We start from the raw sequence: 23,493 nt of genomic DNA, 5'->3' as shown, positions 1-23,493 counted from the left end.
TGTAGATGTCAAGAGTGTTTTCCTGAAGCTGAGGATCTGAAGCTTAGCCCCGCTCCCTGGGGGCTCAGGCTGTGCTCAGTCTCGGTCCCTGGGGGCTGGCAAGCCCTCTGCATTCCCCACTCCCTGCTGGCTCGGTTGAAGGGCCAGCAAGCTCTGTCTCACCCCCACTCTGGTTCCTTAAAAAACAGATGTCTGGGTGGTTAATTTCCTTTTTTTTTCTATGGCAAAAGGTAATCTCCCGCATAGGAAACTGCTTCCTATATCTGTGAGCACCTTCCCTGGCCACGGAGAAAGCAGTCTGGGGCCCAGGCCCCGTCAGGCTGTACCTTACATTGCCCTAGGGCATAGCTGGTGTGCGGTGACTTTTCCTTGTGGACGACAGAACACAAACCAACTGAAACCATAACTAGCCCAGCCAAAAATCCACACGTGTCTGACAAAGGCTCAGATGTGAGGTTGGCTTCACCTCAGGAGCCTAATTAAGCAATAGAACCCGCGGTTGGGGGCTCTTTAGTGAGATAATTGACTGCAATGTGATTTATGCCTCCTGAGCCAAAGGCCAATAAATTGCCCAATAAATCTCATTGTGGCGTCCCCCAACAACACCGGACAAGGCAGGACAAAAGGCCATTTTTAATAGTTTGAAATGACAAAGACAGTGTTTTTGGCTCACAGAGAAGATTGAGCGGAGAAATGAGCTTTTACCAAATGAAGTGAACTTTCTGGTACGTTAGCTTTCTTGCAGAGTCAGGAAGGTGTGTGCAGTCCCATCAGGAACAAATCCTGATTAGCCATGTTTGCAAGGGCCGCCTACAGAGTGATTCTAGGCCAGGGCATAGTCGGGCAGCCTACTTTAAAAGATGCAAGAATACTTCTCCCTCGCTCAGCCAGAACTGGCTTTCTGCCAGGGGACAGAAAAGAGGCTTCAGGAAGAAATTGTTAGAGAGATCTAGTCTGCATGTTGGCCCATAAACCAAGCGTTTTAGCCTGCCAGATGCCTAACACACTCAGCTAACTCACAGCGTGGAGTGAGATTATATGGTAGAGGTGGTGTTACGCCTTCGGCCTAGTGGTCTCCCAGGTAGAGAGCACAGAAAATTCCAAAACAGCAAGTGCTCGGAGGGGGAACCACTCGTTCCAAGGCAGTGGGACAGTGATAGAGGGAGCAGCACAGGGGTGGCTGAACAGAGGTTTCTGGAGTATGCCGTGTGCAGATCAACCAGCGCTTGGCTGAGGAGCGGCAGCAATTTACTGTCTTGTGTGTGCCACTCCACGCTAGTGGGTGCAGCCAGATCTGCTCTGGGGTTTTAAGACTGTCTCTCCCTCTCAGTGGTTGTTCAGGAGAGAACGTACAGTACTGACAGAACTCTTAGCATGAGCCCTGGCATGGTTGGTTGGTGCAGAGCTTCATGATGAACCCCAAACTGGCTTTGAACCTCTCATGAACCTTTTCAAGAAACCCGGACTGAGCTCTGAGCAGACTCAGGCTGAACCAAATGCAAAACTGGGCTGATATATGGTTTGATGCAGGACTGACAGTGTGACACTGAGCAGAATCAAAACCCACACTGAGGCTGGCATAAAACCCTGCTCAGAAAGACAGCTGGATTTCGCAGAGCTCCAGGGAAAAGCCCTCTTGCTAGCTCTAGGGGAGAGTCTCCGTCAGGGTAAATGGTGGAGGTAAAAGGTCCAGAGTTTTATTCCCGGGGCTGTGTGCTACTGACGACCATGCTCTTGGGGTTGGATGCACCAGTGGACACTGCTAATGTGGAGCAGGGCGAACATAAAGTGTCCTGAGAGTCCCACAGATGGTGTCCCCATCTGTGCGGCATAAAGCTGCCAGAGGCAGCTCTGTCACTTCCTGCACCAGAACCCCCCCATCCTGGTGAGGAGGAGGGGGGATGTCAGATGTGAGGAGGGCAGAGGAGCAGAGTGAGTCTCTGCTATGCCTGATTCTCCACTGGCATAAGTTAAATTTGCTATGCTGCAGCTCTTACGCCAAGTCTGGGCAGCTTAGAATCAGGGAGCTCTGGCCAGTCCCCTGACAGGCCGTCTCCAATGTTCCTGGGGACTCAAGGCCTTGGTGTCTACGGGCTAGATCCAGAGCCTGTTGAAGTTCAGTGGAAAGACTCCTATTGGCTTTGACTGTGCAGTTGAGATATTCAAAGGGCTTTGGGTCTGCAGTCCTGGATCACTGCAGTACTTGGATATGCACTGGTAAATTCCAGTGTCACTGCAGTAATGGTGTCAGTCTATCACTTAGTTATCTGCATGCATGTGGCTTATCTGGTCCAGCTGAGATCGTTGGAAAACTCCATTTGGCTACAGAGGGTGCTGGATCAGGCCTATAATGAAAGAGACCAGCCAGCTTTAGGCTTCCTCTCCTAATTGTATCCTGTTGTGCCATTTGCCAATATATCCTAGGCTGAGGAGAGATGATAATTTTGCTCTGACCTGATTTCCCCTCGAGCTGCAGGAGAGCAGCTAGTGAACAAATGTAACTTGCTTCAAAATGGAAAAACGGTTTTCATTAATTTTTAAAGGAATTTTTGTATTCACAGTTAGGTATTTACAGCAGCCAGGGAGACAGAGATGGTAGCGTTCCCCAGCCTTCACTGCGTAATGGGTTTTGAACAACCCTTTCACACTGAGTGGAGCCCAAACCCTCCAAGGGCTTCTCCGCTAGGTGCTTGGAAACTGTGAATTTTGACTGATGGGGTTTCTGCCTGGTTTTCTCCTGGGGGAGCCTGGGGAGGGAAGGCAGGAATACTGCCCTTCCCCTCCACTTCTGAACTGGTGGGGTTTGATCCATGGAATCTGTAGATCTCCTAAGATCCCTTTCAGGATCCACTGGAGGCCATATGGAAGCACTGTGCCTATGCACTCTCACCTGACCCACAGCACTTGTTGGTGCCTCAGAATCCTCTTTCAGGGAAGACGGGAGCACGTCATTGGGCAAGCAGTTAGCATTGAGTGACAGTGAGAATCCCCACTGCTTGGGGTGGAGGAACAAAACTGAGGAGAGCAGCTGGCTCCACTTGCAGAACCTGGTCTCCACCGAAGGAGGTTGCAAGACTTAATATAAACAGACATATTTTCAAAATTACATATCTATGTACAGATAAATAGAGGCAGATATTTCAGGATTGTTTTAGGATGTAAAGTTACAAACAATGGACACACACGAGCTTCAGAAAGGATAGAATTCAGGACCTTCAGCAGCAAAATCCCACCAGCCCCACTATGTGAGCTAAAGGAATAACTCTGTTAGCTAAGAGAGAGTAGCAGGCTTTTATCCTAGCTGCAGCCAGCCCCTACAGGGGGGCCTGAACACACACGCTATGCCAGAGTATTACACATTATTCCCCTGTCATCTTGGTTAACCTGCATAACGGTTTTTGTGCAAGTGCGTGCAGTCCAGAAAGTGAAGCTTTCTCTAGCTATGAAAGAGAAATGGACAGTTTCCAAACAGACATTAATGGTGAACAGTAAAGGTGAGTGTTAAAAGGCATCAACAAGCTTGGCAATAACTCAGGTAAGGAAAATAATTAAATGTGGGTTTCTGTCATCAGTCACTGGCTTGAGCCCATCTCTTACCTTTCTCCAGACCAAGTCCGAAACAGCTACTACATCGGCGCTGATGGCTCTCTCAGGCTGATGCTTGCTAACGGCATGGAGGTAGCACTGCAGACTGAACCCCACCTGCTGGCTGGCACCGTGAACCCGACAGTGGGGAAGAGGAACGTGACCCTGCCCATCGACAATGGCCTCAATCTGGTTGAGTGGAGGCAGCGGAAGGAACAAGCTAGAGGGCAGGTCACCGTCTTTGGACGCAGGCTGAGGGTGAGCAACAGGCAGTACGGGTGACGCTTGATTTTATCTTTCAGGCATACTCAGTCTCACGGTAGAGCGTGGCAGGACCCAGTTGCAATGAATATAATGGGGATTTTTTATTGAGCCTGGAGGATGGACAGACCCTGTAGTTCTGTCTGTATCCCTAGCTGAGACAGCCTTTAATACTTCTCCCTATGTCCTGACTGAGCCATCGTGGATGGCACTGCTAGTTCCCTTGCAGTTCCTGTGTATTATGTGGAATGCCACACATCCAAACCACACATAACGGGCATGTTCAGTGCACAGATAAGAACGCAGGTGCACAGAGCTGCACATGTATTTCCAGTTGCACTAGGCCAGTGCTTCCCAAACTTGTTCCGCCGCTTGTGCAGGGAAAGCCCCTGGCGGGGCAGGCCGGTTTGTTTACCTGCCGCGTCCGCAGGTTCGGCCGATCACAGCTCCCAGTGGCCTCGGTTTGCTGCTCCAGACCAAAGGGAGCTGCTAGAAGCGGCGGCCAGTATGTCCCTCGACCCGCACCGCTTCCAACAGCTCCCGTTGGCCTGGAGCTGCGAACCACGGCCACTGGGAGCCGCGATCAGATCGGCCGAACCTGCGGACGCAGCAGGTAAACAAACTGGCCCAGCCCGCATGGGGCTTTCCCTGCACAAGCGGCAGAACAAGTTTGGGAACCACTGCACTAGGCACTTGGATTTGAACATAAGTCTGAACATGGGCAATTTGTAAACCTCATTGTTCATTCAACATGCAGTCTGAAAATCTTCCTATTTCCTTAAATTTGCCACTCTGCTGACTGCGTTGAGGAGCTGAGTCTATGGGATTCTTGGAACGTGCATTTGCGCACCTATAGAGAATGTCATGCACACCAAAAGCCCATCTTCTAACTCTTGTTCTCCCTTTCAGGGGGGCGCAGAGTTTCTGTGCTTGTGAACGACATGTTTGGAAAACACAGCTGTGCACACGACAATGTACTTTATGTACTAGTTGGAGCCTTTTAAAGATCTACCCAATAAGCCTGTAATTCCGTTGCTGATTAAGCTGTAATAATAATATTGACTACACAGCCATATAAGCAGCCACTCCTGGAGTCGAGCAGCTCAGAGGTAGTGCTCAGCGCTTGACAGGATCAAACCTTCCGAGAGTGATGCTCAGAGTGTTGGTTAATGTCACTAGAGAGATGGGATTCGAGCAATTATTTATGCACACTTGGGCTATGCAGTAAATAACAACACACAGGTCTCAGAATATAAATGTTCTGCTCCTTGCTTCTCATCCTCTCCTCTTTCCTGCTGTGTGCCCCTTGCCACTCCTGGGTCATTTCTACTCTTCACTCAAATAAACACACACTTGTTGTACACTCTGCCTGTATATAAAGCCACTCCTGACCTCGTCCTCCAACATGAACATTACCGTAGACATTCAGTTTCCTTCATTACCAAGAGAGAAAATTTTTGCAAGCAGAAGTCACTGGGAGCTGGGCATGTGCATCTGAACCCTCCTCATTAGAAGCTGCTTTTGTGCATGTGGATCAGTTGGCTCAAATGTTCTTTTTCCATGTAATACATAATGAAATTAGCAAACATGTTGTTCTCTAAGGATAGAAAGACTTGCAAAACTTACAGCTGTGTAAAAACCTTTTGGGGTTCACAGCAACTTTCACCGATTTCTGCCCCATCCTGGCTAATAGCCACTGATGGACTTATCCTCCAGGAACTTATCTAGTTCTTTTTATTATGCTCTCTCCTGTCAGCTTAGAGCATCTTCACCAGACGTGCTGTAATGGCCCAGCTGCATCAGTACAGCCATGCCACTACAGTGCTGTGTGTGTAGACATGCCCTAAATCTCTGCTTCCTTCCTTCTGTTTTCTTCTATTGTTCATGCAAGGCCAACAAGTGGAAGAGGAAAGTGTGTGGCTGGTGGATCTGTTGGGGATGGGGTGTAGGGGGGGAAATGTGACACTAACATGTTTGCTGCCATCACATAGATCACGCTGCTTTGTACGTTCCATCCCTGTCATCTACCTGTTGTCTGTCTGATCTGTTTAGATGGAAGCGCTTGGGGGTAGGGATTGTCTATTACTGATCAGACCGTACAGTCTATTACTGATCAGTACTGTACTGATCTGTACAGTGATTACTGATCTGTACAGTGCCCAGCTCAATAAAGCCCCCTTCTTAGTTGGTCCCTATGTTGATCCACGAGCCATAACAGCCAGCGTATTGAGGGGGAGAATTCACAGTGTAGGCTGCATGGTGCAACAGTATCCACAGACTAGTAGATCTACCCCTCTGTAAGTCTGTGAAAGGAAGAGCTAAGGAATCTATCCACCAGGGATCCTGTATATTCAGGCTTTGCACAGGGGAGAGGATTTGGCCCCTAACACGTGTTAATGTTCAGCTTCACTGATCCACTGCATGTAACAGTGTTTGTCAGCCTTCTTCGTAGTTCCAGCTTTGCTGACCTGGCTGTTTGTGCCTCATCAGTCTGCAGCCCTTGCAGCAAACCTTTACCTTTACATATCCTGCACAGACTCGATGAAAGCTTCCGTGCTCTAATTGGCCCTATCGGTGCAACAGATTGATGGTCTTGCTGGTTGGCTGGCTGCAAATTCCACTCCACCAATAACAAATGGAGGTGCGCAGGCTCCGTCCCAAATTGGAGTGTTAGCTAGAACACTGCTCCTGATAATGTAGCTCATTTTTTTCTTTTTACGAGCATGAACTTTTTAATAAAGAAGGATATAAAATAATCTCTGGCGGTGGAGCACGTGGGATGGCTGACAATTACAGAACTGTCTGCTTAATCAGTTTTATTTATGTAACCAGGGAAGCACCCACTGAGAATAGTCTCATATTCACCAGGATGCTGGCTGCAAGATAGCAGCCACGGAAACATTAGTTGTCACAACACTACCTCTCATCACAGCCTGCGTTACTGCAGAGCTCTTGGAGATGATGCTGCTAACCATTACTGAACAATTAAAACATTCTAACCTCGTGCCCAGAATATCTATAAAGAGAACAAGCCCAGACTTGGATACACCGATAACCACAGCTTATTTGCCATGGGAATTTCATGCAGGCAATACTTTTTCTCTGTCAGTTGTGTTCAGTCAACCCCTAGGGAAGGAGCTCTGATTACAGACGTGCCATTTGCACTCTTATAGTTAAGGTTGCCTCTGCATTTTCATTATGAATCCTCATTTTCAGGGCTTTGTGACTCACATGCAAAGGCTGGCTCCAGAGGATGTTGATGCTCATTAGTTTGACAATATTTTTAGCTACAGAAGACCCAAAAGAAGGTTAAAAGTCAATGCTGGTAATGAGTGACACTGCAATTCCAAAGCAGGCTCACCTGTTTTATTGATCTATTCTGGGCTGCGAGTCTGGGGTTTGTTAGTGTCCCTCACATTAACTGGAGGATATTTAATTATGTATAAAGATGGGAAGAGTATATTTGAGATTTAAATGTAGGGGTGCTCACCCAGATCTCAGTCTTGAAGACACTGGTTAAGTACATGGGACCAGATTTTAAAGGTAGCTGTGTGCCGAACTCTCATTGATTTAAATAAGAGTTAGGTGCCTTAATACCTTTAAAAATCTGTCCCATGATCAAGTGCTTTGATGGGCCACAGCATTCAGTATCATTCAGGGTCAAGCTCACAGGACAGACGGTTGGCACAAGATTTATATTTATAAATCTAAGGAAATGACATATTGTTACTGGACCACATCTAGAGGTCCGTATTTGGTCCTTACTTGGGCAAACTCCCATTGAAGCTAATGGGATGTTGCCTGTGTAAAGACTTACAGCAGTGGTGGGCAATCTGTGGCCCTCGGACCACACGTGGCCCATCAAGGTAGTTAGGGTAATCCGCTGGCGGGCCGTGAGACAGGGTTTACATTGACCGCCCACAGGCATGGCTGCCCGCAGCTCCCAGTGGCCGCAGTTCGCTGTTCCCAGCCAATGGGAGTTGTGGGAAGCGGAGGCTGGGCTTTTGGCTGATTTCCTGTTTCTCCCGTTATCCATTTACAGTCCATTTTAAATGCAAAGTAGGCTGTCATGGGATAAGAGGGAAGGTGCTCTCATGAATTGGTAACTGGTTAAAAGATAGGAAACAAAGGGTAGGAATAAATGCTCAGTTTTCAGAATGGAGAGAGTAAATAGTGGTTTCCCCCAGGGGTCTGTTCTTGGACCAGTCCTATTCACCATATTCATAAATGATCTTGAAAAAGGGGTAAACAGTGAGGTGGCAAATTTGCAGATGATACAAAATTACGAAAGATAATTAAGACCCAGGCAGATTGCAAAGAGCAACAAAAGGATCTCTCAAAACTGGGTGACTGGGCAACAAAATGGCAGATGAAATTTAATGCTGATAAATGCAAAGTAATGCACATTGGAAAGCATAATCCCAGCTATACCCTATAAAATGATGGGGTCTAAATTAACTGTCACCACTCAAGAAAGAGCTCTTGGAGTCATGTGAACAGTTCTCTGAAAACATCCACTCAGTGTGCTGCGACAGTCAAAAAGCTAACAGAATGCTGGGACTAATTAAGAAAGGGATAGATAATAGGACAGAAAATATCATGTTGCCTCTATATAAATCCATGGTAAACCCACTTCTTGAATACTTTGTGCAGATGTGGTCGCCCCATCTCAAAAAAGATGTGTTGGAATTGGAAAAGGTTCAGAAAAGGGCAACAAAAATGATTAGGGGTATGAAACGACTTCTGTATGAGGAGAGATTAATAAGACTGGGACTTTTCAGCTTGGAAAAGAGACAGCTAAGGGGAGATATGATTGAGGTCTATAAAATCATGACTGGTGTAGAGAAAGTAGATAAGGAAGTGTTGTTTACGCCTTCTCATAACACAAGAACTAGGGGTCACCAAATGAAATTAATAGGCAGCAGGTTTAAAACAAATAAAAGGAAGTATTTCTTCACCCAACGCACAGTCAACCTGTGGAACTTCTTGCCAGAGGATGTTGTGAAGGCCAAGACCATAACAGGGTTCAAAAAAGAACTAGATAAATTCATGGAGGATAGGTCCTTCAATAGCTATTAGCCAGGATGGGCAGGAATGGTGTCGCTAACCTCTGTTTGCCAGAAGCTGGGAATGAGCGACAGGGAATGGATCACTCGATGATTACCTGTTCTGTTCATTCCCTCTGGGGCACCTGGCACTGGCCACTATCGGAAGACAAGATACTGGGCTAGATGGACCTTTGGTCTGACCCAGTAGGGCTATTCTTATGTTCTTATTATCTACCTTGGTTCCACATTAGCCCTTTCTTTTCCTCAGGTCAGGCCCTCCATTTACCTTTGTTATCCATCACCTCGGTGTCATTGTCAACACTGCCCTCTCTTCCTCTTCCTCCTGTATCTTCTTTGTCTGTAAATCTTCATCTTCTGCCTGCACACGCACATCCCTGCCTCAGCTCCATCTTTGCCCATCCATGTCTTTTACTTTCTCTCACCTCAGCTAATGAGATTCTTTCTCCTTTACCCTCCCAGAGTCCCAGCTCTCCACACTCCATCAAGTGCAGAACATCACCCCCCACCTTCTCACACAAAAGCACCATCACATCATTTCCTTCTTCAGTCAACTCTTCTGTAGGCTGCCCATTTCACAATCCACTTTAAAAGTGCCCTTCTGCTTCTAAGAACCATTCATAGACTATCTCCAGCCTGCTTCATGGTCCTGGTCTCTTTCTCCTCTGTCCTCTCTGGCACTGGCCTTCTCTGCTTAATGCCATGCAGTATTGTCCCTGCTCATGCGATCTCTCACTGTTTGGAACAGCCTTCCTGTAGTTCTCACTTCTGCATTTCAAATTTTGACTAAGGACAAACTATATCTTGTCTCCTTTTACCTAGACAAAATAATTTCTCTTCCCTCTACTGTTAATTATTTATCTCTGTAGTCCCTCCGAAAAACAGAACCACAGGGAATTCAGAAGTGTACTGAAAAGTAACAGTCCAAGATCAAACCTAGGTCAGGGCTTTCACCACATCTCATTCAATTTAGGAGTCCTGATTTTATCCAGAGTAGGCTGGAATAACTGTCCCTACCAGCCAGCTCTCAATGTGTGTGTTTTTCGGTTTTGCACAATGCTTAGATACAATGGTAATGTGGCTTTATAAATTCTTAGACACACATAGCTAAACAGTAGTGTATAATCCGTTATTATCTGTAGTTCTTTGGGATACAGTCTCTGAACAAAGAAAAGGAGTACTTGTGGCACCTTAGAGACTAACCAATTTATTTGAGCATAAGCTTTCGTGAGCTACAGCTCACTTCATTGGATAGCTTATGCTCAAATAAATTGGTTAGTCTCTAAGGTGCCACAAGTACTCCTTTTCTTTTTGCAAATACAGACTAACATGGCTGTTACTCTGAAACCAGTCTCTGAACAAAAATACATTTCTCCTTTTACTTTTGAAATATATATGATCTGGCCTTCAACTAAAAGTGCAAAGGGAATTGAGGCAACAGGAATGTAATTACCCATGGTGGGATTGGCCAGGACATTGGGGTTAACAACCCCAACTCTTCTTGGCAATAGGGTCATGAGGTCTTTAATGACTACAGATGGTCAGGGCCTCCATATTACATTTCATAGGAAAGCCTGTACCACCAGCTGATTCAGGACTGACTCTCAAGGGATGAGTTGTACCTGATGAATAATCCATACTGTTCCTCGCAGCATTTGCAACCACAATGACTCAATACCATGTCCTTTTTTAAATGTATGAACTCTGACATCCATGGAAGTGAGGGACTTGGATGACCCCAGCACAGTGCAGGCAAGCACCTTGCAAGCTTCCCCAGCAAAGTTTTATCAGCATATCTTCATGCAGACTTACGTCATCTGTGAGCAGAGGATGTGTGATGGTTTTGCGGTACAGCCAACACTCTATGCTCTATGGCAGGACTTTCCAATGGACTCAACACTGTGCTAACTGTGCACCCCCTGACGTCACAGGTTACAACTCCAGTTGACTTGAGTGGAAGCAGAGTTGGGCCAATAGTGAATATTTTTGAAAATCTCGCCCTAAGACAATTCATACATAGGTCTGTGTAGTTCTGGGACTGATCCAAAGGAGTGTTTGGTGGGGAGGGGCTATAATTTGCCAAATAAACCCATTTGTGCCTTTCTAATTCTTTTTCTTCCTCTGCCCTCTAGGTTCATAACAGAAACCTGCTGTCCCTCGACTTTGATCGTGTGACAAGAACAGAAAAAATCTATGATGACCATCGCAAGTTCACTCTACGGATCCTGTATGACCAAGCAGGCAGACCTAGCCTCTGGTCTCCTAGCAGCAGGTTGAATGGAGTTAACGTGACTTATTCCCCAGGGGGACACATTGCAGGGATCCAGAGGGGAACTATGTCAGAAAGGATGGAATACGATCAGGCTGGCAGAATTATATCCAGGATTTTTGCTGACGGAAAATCATGGAGCTACACTTACTTGGAGAAGGTATGTGTTCTCTTGTCACTTACTGACGGCTACTCACTGTGTTTGCTGACTTAGGGCTAGATTCTTAGGTGGCGTAAATTGACTTCACTCCTTTGACTTCAGTGGTGTGACACTGATTTACACCAATGGGGATCTGACCCTTAGAGTCTAATACACAGACATCTATGTAAATCTACCTATTTTAAGATGCATATAACTGTAGAAACTAAGCCCAGACGACAGCTAAAGTTAGCACTGATCATCGCCCAAAGGGCAATATTCTCCATCCAACCCCATCCCCATCTGCATGTGTTTTAACCCTGCAAAGCTTTGATTATTTAGATACAACAGTCCTTTGCTGAGCTAGATGTAATATAATGTCTCCAGTAAAAACAAATTATATTCTAGTCAAATTACGGATACCATTAGTGCTAATAAAGATAAGAGTACAGTAGAGACTTATTTTGGATGTTCCATACAATGTAGAACCAACAGTCCATAAAGTCTAGCATCCCGCCTTCTGCAAAGCCACGTAAGAAGTATGTGTGGCAGGGGCAGGTGGGGAAGGAGAGAGACCAATCCATCTAGCTGGTTATGGAATGCTCTTTGGTGGGTGAGAAATGCCTTCTCTTTGCTGCAGGATCAGTAGGAGATTTAACCATAACATTATCCATCCTCCTTTTCATCCATCTTTGAGCTCTTTGGGGCAGGAATTGTGTCTGCCTATGTGTTTGTACAGCACCTAGGACAGTGAGGTCCTACATTTAGGCTCTACAATTATATAAATAATAAATGAGGATAAAGCATCAAACTGTATCCCGGTATGTGCATTACATGCAAGTGAGTTAGAGAACTGAAATTTGCGGTAAGTGGCTAGTAGCAGATGAGTTTCTTTTGTCGGCAGACGGACAGGGTTGCCTGTTTGGTTTTGTCAAGCTGTTTGCCCCATGGTGGCAAATGGGGACGTGAACTTGGGAGAGTTGGCTGGGGGTATTTTTATATCAATCCTAACCAGGGGTCCCTGGTTCTCTGCCTTCAGTGCAAACCTTACACCAGTGCCTATTACCCTTCCTGATTCTCTTCTGACCACATCTGATCACACTGAAGTGAGTCTCTCGCTGTGTGTGTACCTCTCGCTACTTAAGCTTATTGTTATAATAATTATGTGTTCTGGTGCCCACCGCCAGTGTCTTAAGTGCTGTACAGACATGAAAGAAAGTAGATTCTATCACCACCCCTGGGTGCTAGGTATTGTACAGACACAAAATAAGGTAGAAATCCCATCATGAAGAGCTGATGCTGAACACTATAAAACAGAGACAGAGGGAAGGGGAAAGGAGAGGATCAACCAAGTAAAGTGGCCAGATGGCGATTGGCCACATATTAGTTCCTCTGTGAGGTCTGCAGGTCACTTAAATTATGCTGGCCACATATGCACTATGAGGTGGAGGCTAGACTTCCCATGTCCTGAAATATTTTACGCTCTGAAAAATTGAGAATGATCATGACTTAAAATTAAGAAAATAATTCATTCATTTTCCCCTCCAATTCTAGTCCATGGTGCTGCTTCTCCACAGCCAGAGACAATACATCTTTGAGTTTGATAAGAATGATCGATTGTCATCAGTCACCATGCCCAATGTCGCCCGGCAGACCTTAGAAACCATCCGGTCCATTGGATACTACAGGAACATCTACCGGCCTCCAGAGGGCAACGCCTCAGTCATTCAGGATTTCACTGAGGAAGGGCAGCTCCTTCACACCTTCTACCTGGGAACAGGGAGGCGTGTCATCTACAAGTATGGCAAGCTGTCCAAGCTAGCTGAAATGCTCTATGACACCACTAAGATTGGCTTCACCTACGATGAAACTGCTGGTATGTTGAAGACAATAAACCTGCAGAATGAAGGGTTCACCTGTACTATCAGATACAGGCAGATAGGCCCACTCATCGACCGCCAGATTTTCCGCTTCACTGAGGAAGGCATGGTGAATGCACGCTTCGACTACAATTATGATAACAGCTTCAGGGTGACCAGCATGCAAGCAGTGATCAACGAGACACCGTTACCCATCGATCTCTACAGATACGATGATGTGTCAGGCAAAACGGAGCAATTTGGTAAATTTGGGGTCATCTACTATGACATCAATCAGATTATCACCACTGCCGTCATGACTCACACTAAGCACTTTGACGCCTATGGCAGGATGAAGGAGGTCCAGTATGAAATATTCAGGTCACTCATGTACTGGATGACTGTGCAGTACGACAACATGGGGAGAGTGGTGAAGAAGGAGTTGAAGGTCGGACCATATGCAAACACGTCAAGGTACTCTTATGAGTACGATGCTGATGGCCAGCTGCAGACAGTGTCTATCAATGACAAACCACTCTGGCGTTACAGTTATGACCTCAATGGAAACCTCCATTTGTTGAGTCCTGGGAACAGTGCCCGTCTTACCCCCCTAAGGTATGACCTCAGGGACAGGATTACGAGATTGGGGGATGTGCAGTACAAAATGGATGAAGATGGCTTCCTGAGACAAAGGGGAAATGACATTTTTGAGTACAACTCAGCAGGCCTGCTCATTAAAGCATACAATAAAGCAAGCGGATGGAGCGTAAAATATCGCTATGATGGTCTCGGAAGAAGAGTTTCTAGCAAAACTGCCCATGGCCACCATTTACAGTTCTTCTATGCAGACCTGACCAACCCCACTAAGGTCACCCATTTGTACAACCATTCAAGTTCCGAGATCACCTCCCTTTACTATGATCTCCAAGGCCACCTCTTTGCCATGGAGCTCAGCAGCGGAGATGAGTTCTACATAGCCTGTGATAACATCGGGACCCCTCTGGCAGTCTTCAGCGGAACGGGCTTAATGATCAAGCAGATACTGTACACAGCATACGGGGAGATCTACATGGACACCAATCCCAATTTCCAGGTCATCATCGGATACCATGGAGGTCTGTACGACCCCCTCACTAAACTCATCCACATGGGGCGGCGAGACTATGATGTGTTAGCTGGGCGGTGGACAAGCCCAGACCACGATATGTGGAAACATCTGAGCAGCAACAACATAATGCCTTTCAACCTTTATATGTTCAAAAACAACAACCCTATTAGCAACGCTCAGGATATCAAATGTTACATGACAGGTAAGACTTCTCTTGGTTTCTTCTTAATTAGTGTCTACACAGGCTAGTTTTTGCTCAGGTGGCGGATAGGTTTCTTACATTCAACGAACCAGGCATCGTCGGGTCTTCCAGCCTAGACAGGGACTGAATTTCTCTTTAAAAAGGAAAAGAAACACAACAGAGTCTTCCATACTAGAAACTGGCCTGAATTTCTAATGTAAAACAACAAACAGAATTTAAAAAAACAGAAACCCAGACCAAACTTTTCAGTTCTTCTTTGCGTATCAATAAACAAAAGAGGGCACAAGCCCAATATATTTTTCCTTTGCAGGTCACCTTTAACCCTTCCACAGCTGGATCACTGGCTGCATACACAGTACTCATGAAAAATTTAAGCCAAGAACTGCACATCTACCGAACAGGTTTTCTTTTTTTCTTCCTTCCTGCTCTTTTTATTTTTTCCTTTATTTTGTTTCCGATTGTTCATTTCCTCAAACAACGCCAGCTTAGTTGCTGATTAACTTCTCGATAACCCCTCTCATTTGTATATGTATAACTTTGTTTACACAGTTTTGCTGTAGAGACTTGCCTGCAGATAGGCTTGTTTCAGCAAAATGGCAACAGCAACCTAAACCTTTTATCATAGCAAGGCATTGTAGAGCCCCATAAAATAGTAATACATTTCAAAGTTAATCCACCCCACAGTGTGAACAATTGCCTGTTAAAAGCCAGCAGCAACAAATACTGTGTGTCTTAAATTTAATACTTAAATATGGAAAGGTTCAGGACTTTCTTTATGTCAATAAGCAGAACAGATCCACTAAGCAGGTGTTTAAAAGTGAGAAGAATGGCTCCCCAAAGTGAATTTATTTCAGCAGAAAAGATTCTAGGAGACCTGAGTCACTCAGACCAAATGATCATATGATTTCATCAGATGGAATTAATGAACTTTCTTCTCTAACATATATTGTGTTGTGTTTGTGTAGGCCATTCCAAACTCGCATAGACAAAATCTTTTTAATAACCCCACTGTTGTGTATTCTGCATGTGCCACATATTTGACAGGAAAGCTGTTTTAGAGGGTTTTATAATATTGTATCCAGACTCTTTTCTGTATCCTCGTGTCTATAAGAAAAGGGTGACTCAGTTACCATGAGTCAACTGTATAAAACTCTTAGGGAGAGGCAAATTATAATTAATTTTAAAAACCTCTAAAAAGTCCTAAATCCGCTTTTCTATATACAGTAACATTATTGGCTACCCCAGCATTCCAAATCAGAGGAGTCCAACCCCCTAAAATCATCAGTTGATTTAAAATCATGAGATTTTAAAAATAGAAAATTCTGGATTCTTTTTCAGAGCCTTTAGGATACATGTCTTCAAGCTTTTTCCCACAACCATGAGGGCTAGAAGCTTAGGTGTTGTTTTTAAATGAAAGCTGAGATTTTCAGGCAATCACCTGACTCTAGGAGTTGGGGCTTTAAGAACACCACCACATATTACAAGACTCATGAAAAATCATGAGAGTTGGCATCACTGTTAATGCCAAGATTTTAAGCTCTCATATTTCAGTACCTTTTAGAGCAGCAAAGGTGTGTCCATGGGCATGAAGCTTCCAATTTTCATCCACACAAGACCTTAAACCTGTTACTGGTGTATAGGTGACTATTGTCAGTTCTGGGCATGAGCCCAGTGTCCGTTTGCTTGAGTGAAGATGATTAGTTAAAGTTTTTGTACAAGTGATCAAAACCCATTTTTTATACCAGTATAACTATGTTGGCTATGGGTGTGATTTCTTACTAATACAGTTATACCAGTACAAGCCCTAGTGTGGACACAGTTATACTGGTATAAAGATGCTTTATACTGGTATAGTTTATTCCCCTCCCCAAACAGGACTGGATATACTGGTATAAGCACTTCTATACCAGTACAAGTGTGCTCACACCAGATGGGTTGTATTCCTTTATATTACAATAGTTAAAGAAGTAGAACTTTTGTATGTAGACAAGGCCTGCAAAGCTCTTTGAAAATAAAACGTCCTGTGTTAATGGCCTTTCCTGAGGAACTGGATCTTGAGGTAATGGGAAGATTTGTGTGTTCCAGTGATCCTAAGAGCTATGCCAGTGGGAGTTTTAACAATGCCGGACAGGTCAAAGGGTAGGGATAGGGTTGCCAGGTGACTGGTTTTCCACCAGAATGCCCGGTCGCAAAGGGCTCCCTGCCTGCCCTACGTCCACGTGGATCCTGAAAGCGGTCGCCAGGTCCCTGCAGGCCCTCGACGCATGGGCGACCAGGGAGGCTCTGCGTGTTGCCCCTGCCTCGAAGATCAGCTCTGCAGCTCCCATTGGCTGGGAACTACGACCAATGGGAGCTGAGGGGCTGGCACCTGTGGGCAAGGGCAGCACGCAGAGCCTCCCTGGCTGCCCACATGTCTAGGGGCTGCAGAGACCTGGCGGCCACTTCCTGTGAGCCGTGGAAAGTGCTGCCAGGACACAGCACCCCGAACCTCCTCCCACACCCCAACCCCCTGCTCAGAGTCCCCTCCCGCATCTAAGCTCCCTCCCGGAGCCCACCCCTGCTCCCAACACACCAACCCCCTACCCCAGGCCCCTCCTACATCCCAAACTCCTCATCCCTGGCCCCACCCCAGAGCCCACACCCCCAGCCAGAGCCCTCACCCCCTCTGCACCTCAACCCGCTGACCCAGCCCAGAGCCCCCTCCTTCATCCCAAACCCCTCATCCCCAGCCCCACCCCAGAGCCTGTACCCCCAGCTGGAGTCCTCTCCCCACCACACACACACACACCCTAACTCCTTGCCCCAGCCTGGAGCCCTCTCCCGCACCCTGAACCCTTCATTTCTGGCTCCACCCAGCGCCCACACCCCCAGCCCAGAGCCCACGCCCCCAGCTGGAGCCCTCACCTCTTCTCACACCCCAACCCCCTGCCCCTGCCCGGTGAAAGTGAGTGAGGGCAGAGGACAGTGAGCAATGGAGGGAGGGGAGATGGAGCGAGCGGGGACAGGGCCTTGGAGAACAGGTGGGGCAGGGCAGGGGTGTTCAGTTTTGTGCGGTTAGAAAGGTGGCAACCCTAGGCAGGGAGCTGACCAAAAAAAGCAGCCTGCCGCCCCTCCAGAGTGGGGGCAGCCCAACGACCTATCCTCATAAAAACGTTAAGTCCTAGAAACACAGCCAGGGAGCCGCTCCGCAAACGGCACGATGGACAGCGATGTCAGAGCCTTGTTCGTGTCCTCAGCGACATCTGACAGTGCCAAAAGGATTCTGACTATTAGGGGTCCAACCCTGCACATCCGTCCACGTCCAGAGCTCTCACGGACGTTCCCAGGTTTCTACGCTGCACGTCTCAAGTGGTGGGGATTCCTTGGCCATGGCGCACACACCTGCCAATACACTGTTGAGGGGTGTGGGCAGAATCCTTCCTCACCCCCTGGCATGGTCTGACTCACTTAGGCCAGGCAGGTGCACTCACACAGACCAGCGATACAAGCCTCAGGCTGTGTCTACACTTAAAATGCTACAGTACTTCAGTGTAGACACTCACTGCAGTGATGGGAGGGGTTCCCCCTGTCACTGCAGTTAATTCACCTGCCTGGAAGGCAGTAGCTGCTGTCTATACCGCGGGTTCGGGCAGCGTGGCTGCGTCTCTCAGGGATATGGATTTCTCACATCCCGGAAGAGACGTAACTTCGCCCATGTACGTTTTCAGAGTAGGCCAGCCTCAGTTTCCCAGTCAATGATTCCCAAGAGCGTGTCTAGGAATGGGGAGCGTGGGGTAGGGAGAGTGGGCAGAGCAGGCATTTACGTTCTGAGAGGCCCATTGTTCAGCATGAATATTTTAGCAATCGTATACTTCGTGATGCAGAGCTTTGCTGCCAACATTGGGAAGCCTGATGGATTGAACTGACATTTTCATTACACGTGTCTGCATTAAGCAGTCTCTTTCAGGGCCCTCGAACGAATGTCCTGTGAAATGTGTTGGCAGGGCTACTGTAGCTGAAACAAGCTGTGATTCGAAATGTACTTTTCTTTCAAAAAGGAAAAAAAGTGTCATTGCCACTGGCAAATTAATATTTCCCCCCATTCTCTTAACCTCTCCTTCCACCTACTTCATTTTTCCTGCTCCTTCCAATCCACCCTCTCCTCCCCCCCCACCCCCCAAAAAAGGAGCAACACCTGTTTACAGATGTTTTCAAAGTCAGATTTGGGAGACGCAACCGACAAAGACTGGATCGAATCTTTTCAGACATTACATATTTTCCTGCTGTTCAGCAGCCCCCTCTGTGCCTCTTTTGACATTGTTTTGAACATGTTTGGTGAATAACTTCTGCCCTATATAGATTTACTTTGTTCTCCTGGCCATCTGGTCCAAAATATGCATATCAAAGCTGTTAATTTCATATTAGGAGGATTTGGAAACAGGGATGCCTCATCACCAAATAAAAAAATAAACAAAGCTTTATTTCCCCCCCACACCCCCGCAAGCACACACCTCCCCTTCCCTCCAAAGACACTTCTAAAACAATCTGTGTGGAGAGAGAAAAAAAGTGTTTTTATTACAGAAATCCCCCTCTTTGCACACAGATTGATGCAAGGGCTTTCTGGACCCAAGCCCCAAACTCAAAATTTTGGATTGCAAGAAAACAAGCAGTAGATACTGTCTTTGTTTGGCTTCTGATTCCCCAATCATCTGGAAGCATGCTATTTCTCATTTGCAGCCCGAATGCTTTTCCAACGGTCTTCAGAAACACGTGTTTAAACTCATGTGAGGAAAAAGCCATGTTTTTTGAACAGATCCCCTCATCCAGAATGTCCCACTAGTGTCAGCTCAAGTTGATGAAATGAAAAGAAAACTTCTTGTTGATACACTGGAGCTTGAAACAAATGAATCACCAACACGATGCTAATTACAATATGGAAGTCCTAAACCCCTTGGGAGCTGACAGTTAATTAAACTTTGACCCTCATCCCCTCAGCTTTTCCCAGCAAAGGATGGTATTCAGAGGCTGGGTAAATGACGGGGAGGTTATTGGTAATTATAGTAGTGTCCATTTTTCCTTCCTTCCTTCTGGAGTCAATGGAGATAAGCGAGCTTGGAATCATCATACGCTGTGAAGTAGATAAATAGGGAAGTCTTTTATATGCTGCTCCCAGGCAGATCCAGGAGCTAGCCAAGTGAGTTATTATTTTCTCCAGCTAGCTCCTCACTTGGCTGTCTTTCCCGTTAGCCTTGGAATCAAAGATGTTAGAGACTGAAAAGACTTAGCAGGGTATTGAGTGCCTCTTCCTGCCCAAGCAGGAATGTTCCCTGTGGCTCATATAGTAGCGTGTTCTCCGGTATAATTTTCAGCTTCCCAAGCAATGGGCTTGCTATCACTTCCCTTCTGGTTCCAACATTCCCCCTCTATCATAGTACAGAATAAAAGAGCTTCGTGGACGGTACTCCACTGAGTCTGACCATCATATATACATGGATCTGCTCACGATGTAAGGGCAGGTCAGTTTGACTGTGGCAGGCCCAATGTTTGTAAATGGAATGATCATGTGGAGGCTGTTTTTTAACAATACTGAAAAAAAAATGTAACTATAGGAACCTACCTATGCTAAATTAAAAGTGTGGTTTTTACCTACACAAGCAGTGGATACACCTTTAAGAGGTATATCAAAAGCCCCCACTCAGCTCCTGCCCCAAGTGTCCAGTACGACTGCCCTGCTATTCCCTACCTGTATGTGCTGGCTCATGAGCACCTCAATTTATCCCATAGCCTGTAAACCACTTGGGATGCTTCCGGGTGACCAATATTAAAGCTGAGAATTTGCAAAGCCGCCTCGAGAATCTAAATCCTTAGGCAGGTTTGAACAGCTCGACCTTTGGTATTATATTTTTGTTCCTGTGCTTTTTGCTCTGCGTTGCACCATTCTTGTGCGTGGTGCCTTACAAACTCTGAGAAGTTCTGGAGACAGAAAGATTGCTTTGGCCTTTGACAGTTTTAACAAAATGTATATTTCAGCTGTGTGGAAAAGTGGAGGACTTGGACTGGATGCTGTTTGTTTTTTGTGGTTATTTCCTTCGTCCTCCATAATTTTGGAATGTGATACTTTAAAGAATCATTTCTGCTGGGGTTACTCATATACATGAAATGTAGTAAGCTCTTTGGGGCCAGGGCTGTCATCTTGTCCCAGGTTTGTACAGTGCCTCGCACAATGGGGTCCTGGTCAGTGGCGGGGACTTTTAGGCTCAACTGCAGTACAAAGAACAATAAAAGGTAATCCTACTTATGCTTCTCTCACATCCCAGATGTCAACAGCTGGCTGCTTACCTTTGGTTTCCAACTACACAATGTTATCCCGGGATATCCCAAGCCAGATACGGATGCAATGGAGCCATCATATGAGCTTATCCACACGCAGATGAAAACCCAAGAGTGGGACAATAGCAAGGTGAGCCATGTGACCACATAGTCTGTCTATTTTAGGCACTGGCCTGGCACATGTCACCACGGGATCCAGGTGCAGTATTCACTTTAGAAATTACAATCAATCTGCTATTGCAGATGCTCAAGGTCACCGGAGTGAAAGTCAGCTTCTGAGTAGCTGCTGTCCCTTCCCACTTCAGTAATGAAATGTGACTAAGTAATCCCATCTGAAGTTTTTTATCACCCGTGGGTCCTTTCTGTGATACTTGCTGGTGACTGCTGAACAAAACTGGTCTGCACTGTTTTTCTTTCTTTAAACATGTGATGTTACCACAGATCACTTGCTAGCTCCCTAAACCAAGGAATCAGAGCTGATAGAAAACACCTGTTGGATCATTCACCCATGCCCCAAGACAGAATTGTTTTCTAGAATATATTTTCTAGTGCTTTGTCCAGTTTGGTTTTAAAAGCAAACAAACTCCCATTACTTCCCTTAGGAGACTACCCCACAGTGTAAAAGCTTTCTCCATAAGAAAGCTGTTACTGACAGCTTAAATTTTACTTGGCTTGATTTTGTACCAAATCACTGTACGCTAATTCAGGCCTAAATCAGGATGTTTGTAGTTCATTTTTGGCGACCAATACTGCATGTACAAAACGAGATTAGCACCTTGAAAACAAAAGTCACTTAAAACCCAAGCGTCTTGCGTACTGCTCTCTTCCCAGCATAAACTCAGAGACAGCACTCTCCAGTGCATAGGACAAACTTCCTGCAAGTTAGACTGGTTAAACTGTGCAATGGCCTTCCAAGGTGTGTGGTGGAGTCCCATTGCTGGGCTCATTTAAAACTAGTCTGGGCAAGGCATGTGAAAATACACTGTTGCAGACAACTCTGCATTAGCTCCAATGGTATCAACTAGATTGGGTAACAGATCTTCCCTTTCTCTAACTCTTTGTATCCAGGACTGGCTCTAGGCACCAGCAAAGCAAGCAGGCCACCCTTATTTTTGGGGTGGCAAAAAACTTAGAGCCAGCCCTGCTTGGATCCCAGATCTCAGTGGGCCAGATACTTCCCTGAGTTACATCAATGTAAATTCGGAGTTAGTCCACGCTGCCACTGCAGTGATTTCTGATTCACATCACTGTAATGGTCTAACAGATCAGAATCAGTTCCCTTATCTGAGAAGGTTGAGGAGAAGAACCAGGCAGGTAACACTTCACATAATGTTGGGCTGTATTTGCCTTGCAGGGATGGGAGGTTGGAGACCTAATGCTGAGTTTGAGCATCCCCCAGCTTGGAAATATCCAGCATGCCATAAACCTTGCGCTACGTTCAGCTTAGCTTAGTTATCCCCCTGCAGCTCCAGAGTGACATTTAAAATCCAGTACTCTCTTGTGCTGCGCTTTCCGCCTGTGAGGCTGCCACTAAATGGTTTGTTGAACAAGTTCAGCGTTATTGGCCAGCAGGGGATGCGTCGTGACCTCTGGCATATTGCAGAGCTGCAGCACCTGAATCCAATTTTGCTTCTTTTCCCCTTTCGTCTTGTTGAATTACCGAGTAATTGCGGGCGGTCGTACAGCTCTGTTTGCGGGGGAGGGAGGGCTGGAATCAGTCATCATTTCATTAACTATACTGCTCTCAGTCTCATGAGCTCTGGGGCTCTGATACCTGCGGCTTGTTGTCTGCACCGTTGGCTGCAGGGGAAGGGTAGCCCAGCTCAGCTATTGGTTTTCGTCTGCACACTGAAGGAGGCAGAGGCTGATCTGAATTGTTTTGGCTGTGGAATGAAATAGGCTGTTGTGTATTCTAAAGTAACTTCCGAAGGGGAGGATCCTCCACACCCTCACAAGGCTTTACTCTTCCTGCCTTGCAAATCTGATTGATTGGGAGTGAATTCTGCTCATCCCGTCAGTTTTAAAATGGAGCCAACCCTTTTTTTCCCAACAAGAACCACCTTATTTTTCTCTGTCGGGGGTTAAAAACGGCAACAGCCTTGTAGTTCATGCACAGGGCTGGAATTTAGGAGCTCTGGGTTCTGTGCGGTGTCACGTGGGGCGAAATCCTCTCCCCAGTGCCCAGGCTGAATGCTAGGAATCTCTGTAGGGTGGTGCTGCAGTGCTCTCAGATCCCACAGAGCCGACTGCAGCCCCTGTGCCCCTAACACTTCTGCCTAGAGGAGATGGGGAAGGACGAGGGGGTTGACATAGTGACAGATCCTCGGTCCTGGCCTGCCATTGCTCCATCCTCCTCCATGTGGTCACAGAGGGCACCCAAATGAAGCTGGACTTTGCAGTGCAGGTGCACAGTCCCTGTACAAACTCACTGCATCCTGTCCCTGTCTCTCCTCCACACTGAAGCCACACCAGTTCCACCCCAAGTGAACCCTCTGTGCCTACCATGAAGGTGTATAAGTTGACCTTTCGTGCAACAGTTTCTTTCATCTACAAAGTGGGGATTGTAATGCTTCCCTCCCCCATGCGGGCGATGGGAGATTCCACTCACTATGTCTGTTTTAATTGGATTTAATGACTTAAGCTTAAAGGCCACAAACTTAGTGCCGAAAGCTCGGCAACTAAAACAGAGACTTGG

General features: G+C 46.4%; 1 protein-coding gene across 14 annotated transcripts in view; it reads left to right on the top strand.

Annotated features, from left to right (window-relative positions):
- The window catches only part of TENM4 (teneurin transmembrane protein 4), a 2,292,082-nt gene that overhangs the window by 2,255,615 nt on the left and 12,974 nt on the right, over positions 1 to 23,493 (top strand). For all 14 annotated transcript variants that reach the window (XM_075126359.1, XM_075126347.1, XM_048840453.2 and 11 more), the window contains 4 exons: positions 3,608 to 3,843; positions 11,045 to 11,341; positions 12,875 to 14,489; positions 20,786 to 20,928. In XM_075126359.1, coding sequence (XP_074982460.1) covers positions 3,608 to 3,843; positions 11,045 to 11,341; positions 12,875 to 14,489; positions 20,786 to 20,928 — 2,291 coding nt within the window. The remainder of the gene's footprint in view (positions 1 to 3,607; positions 3,844 to 11,044; positions 11,342 to 12,874; positions 14,490 to 20,785; positions 20,929 to 23,493) is intronic.

Source organism: Caretta caretta, chromosome 1, assembly GCF_965140235.1.
Source record: "Caretta caretta isolate rCarCar2 chromosome 1, rCarCar1.hap1, whole genome shotgun sequence".
NCBI classification, from domain to species: Eukaryota; Metazoa; Chordata; order Testudines; family Cheloniidae; genus Caretta; species Caretta caretta.
Note: the sequence above shows the minus strand (reverse complement) of the source record. Positions and strands in the feature narration are given on the sequence as shown.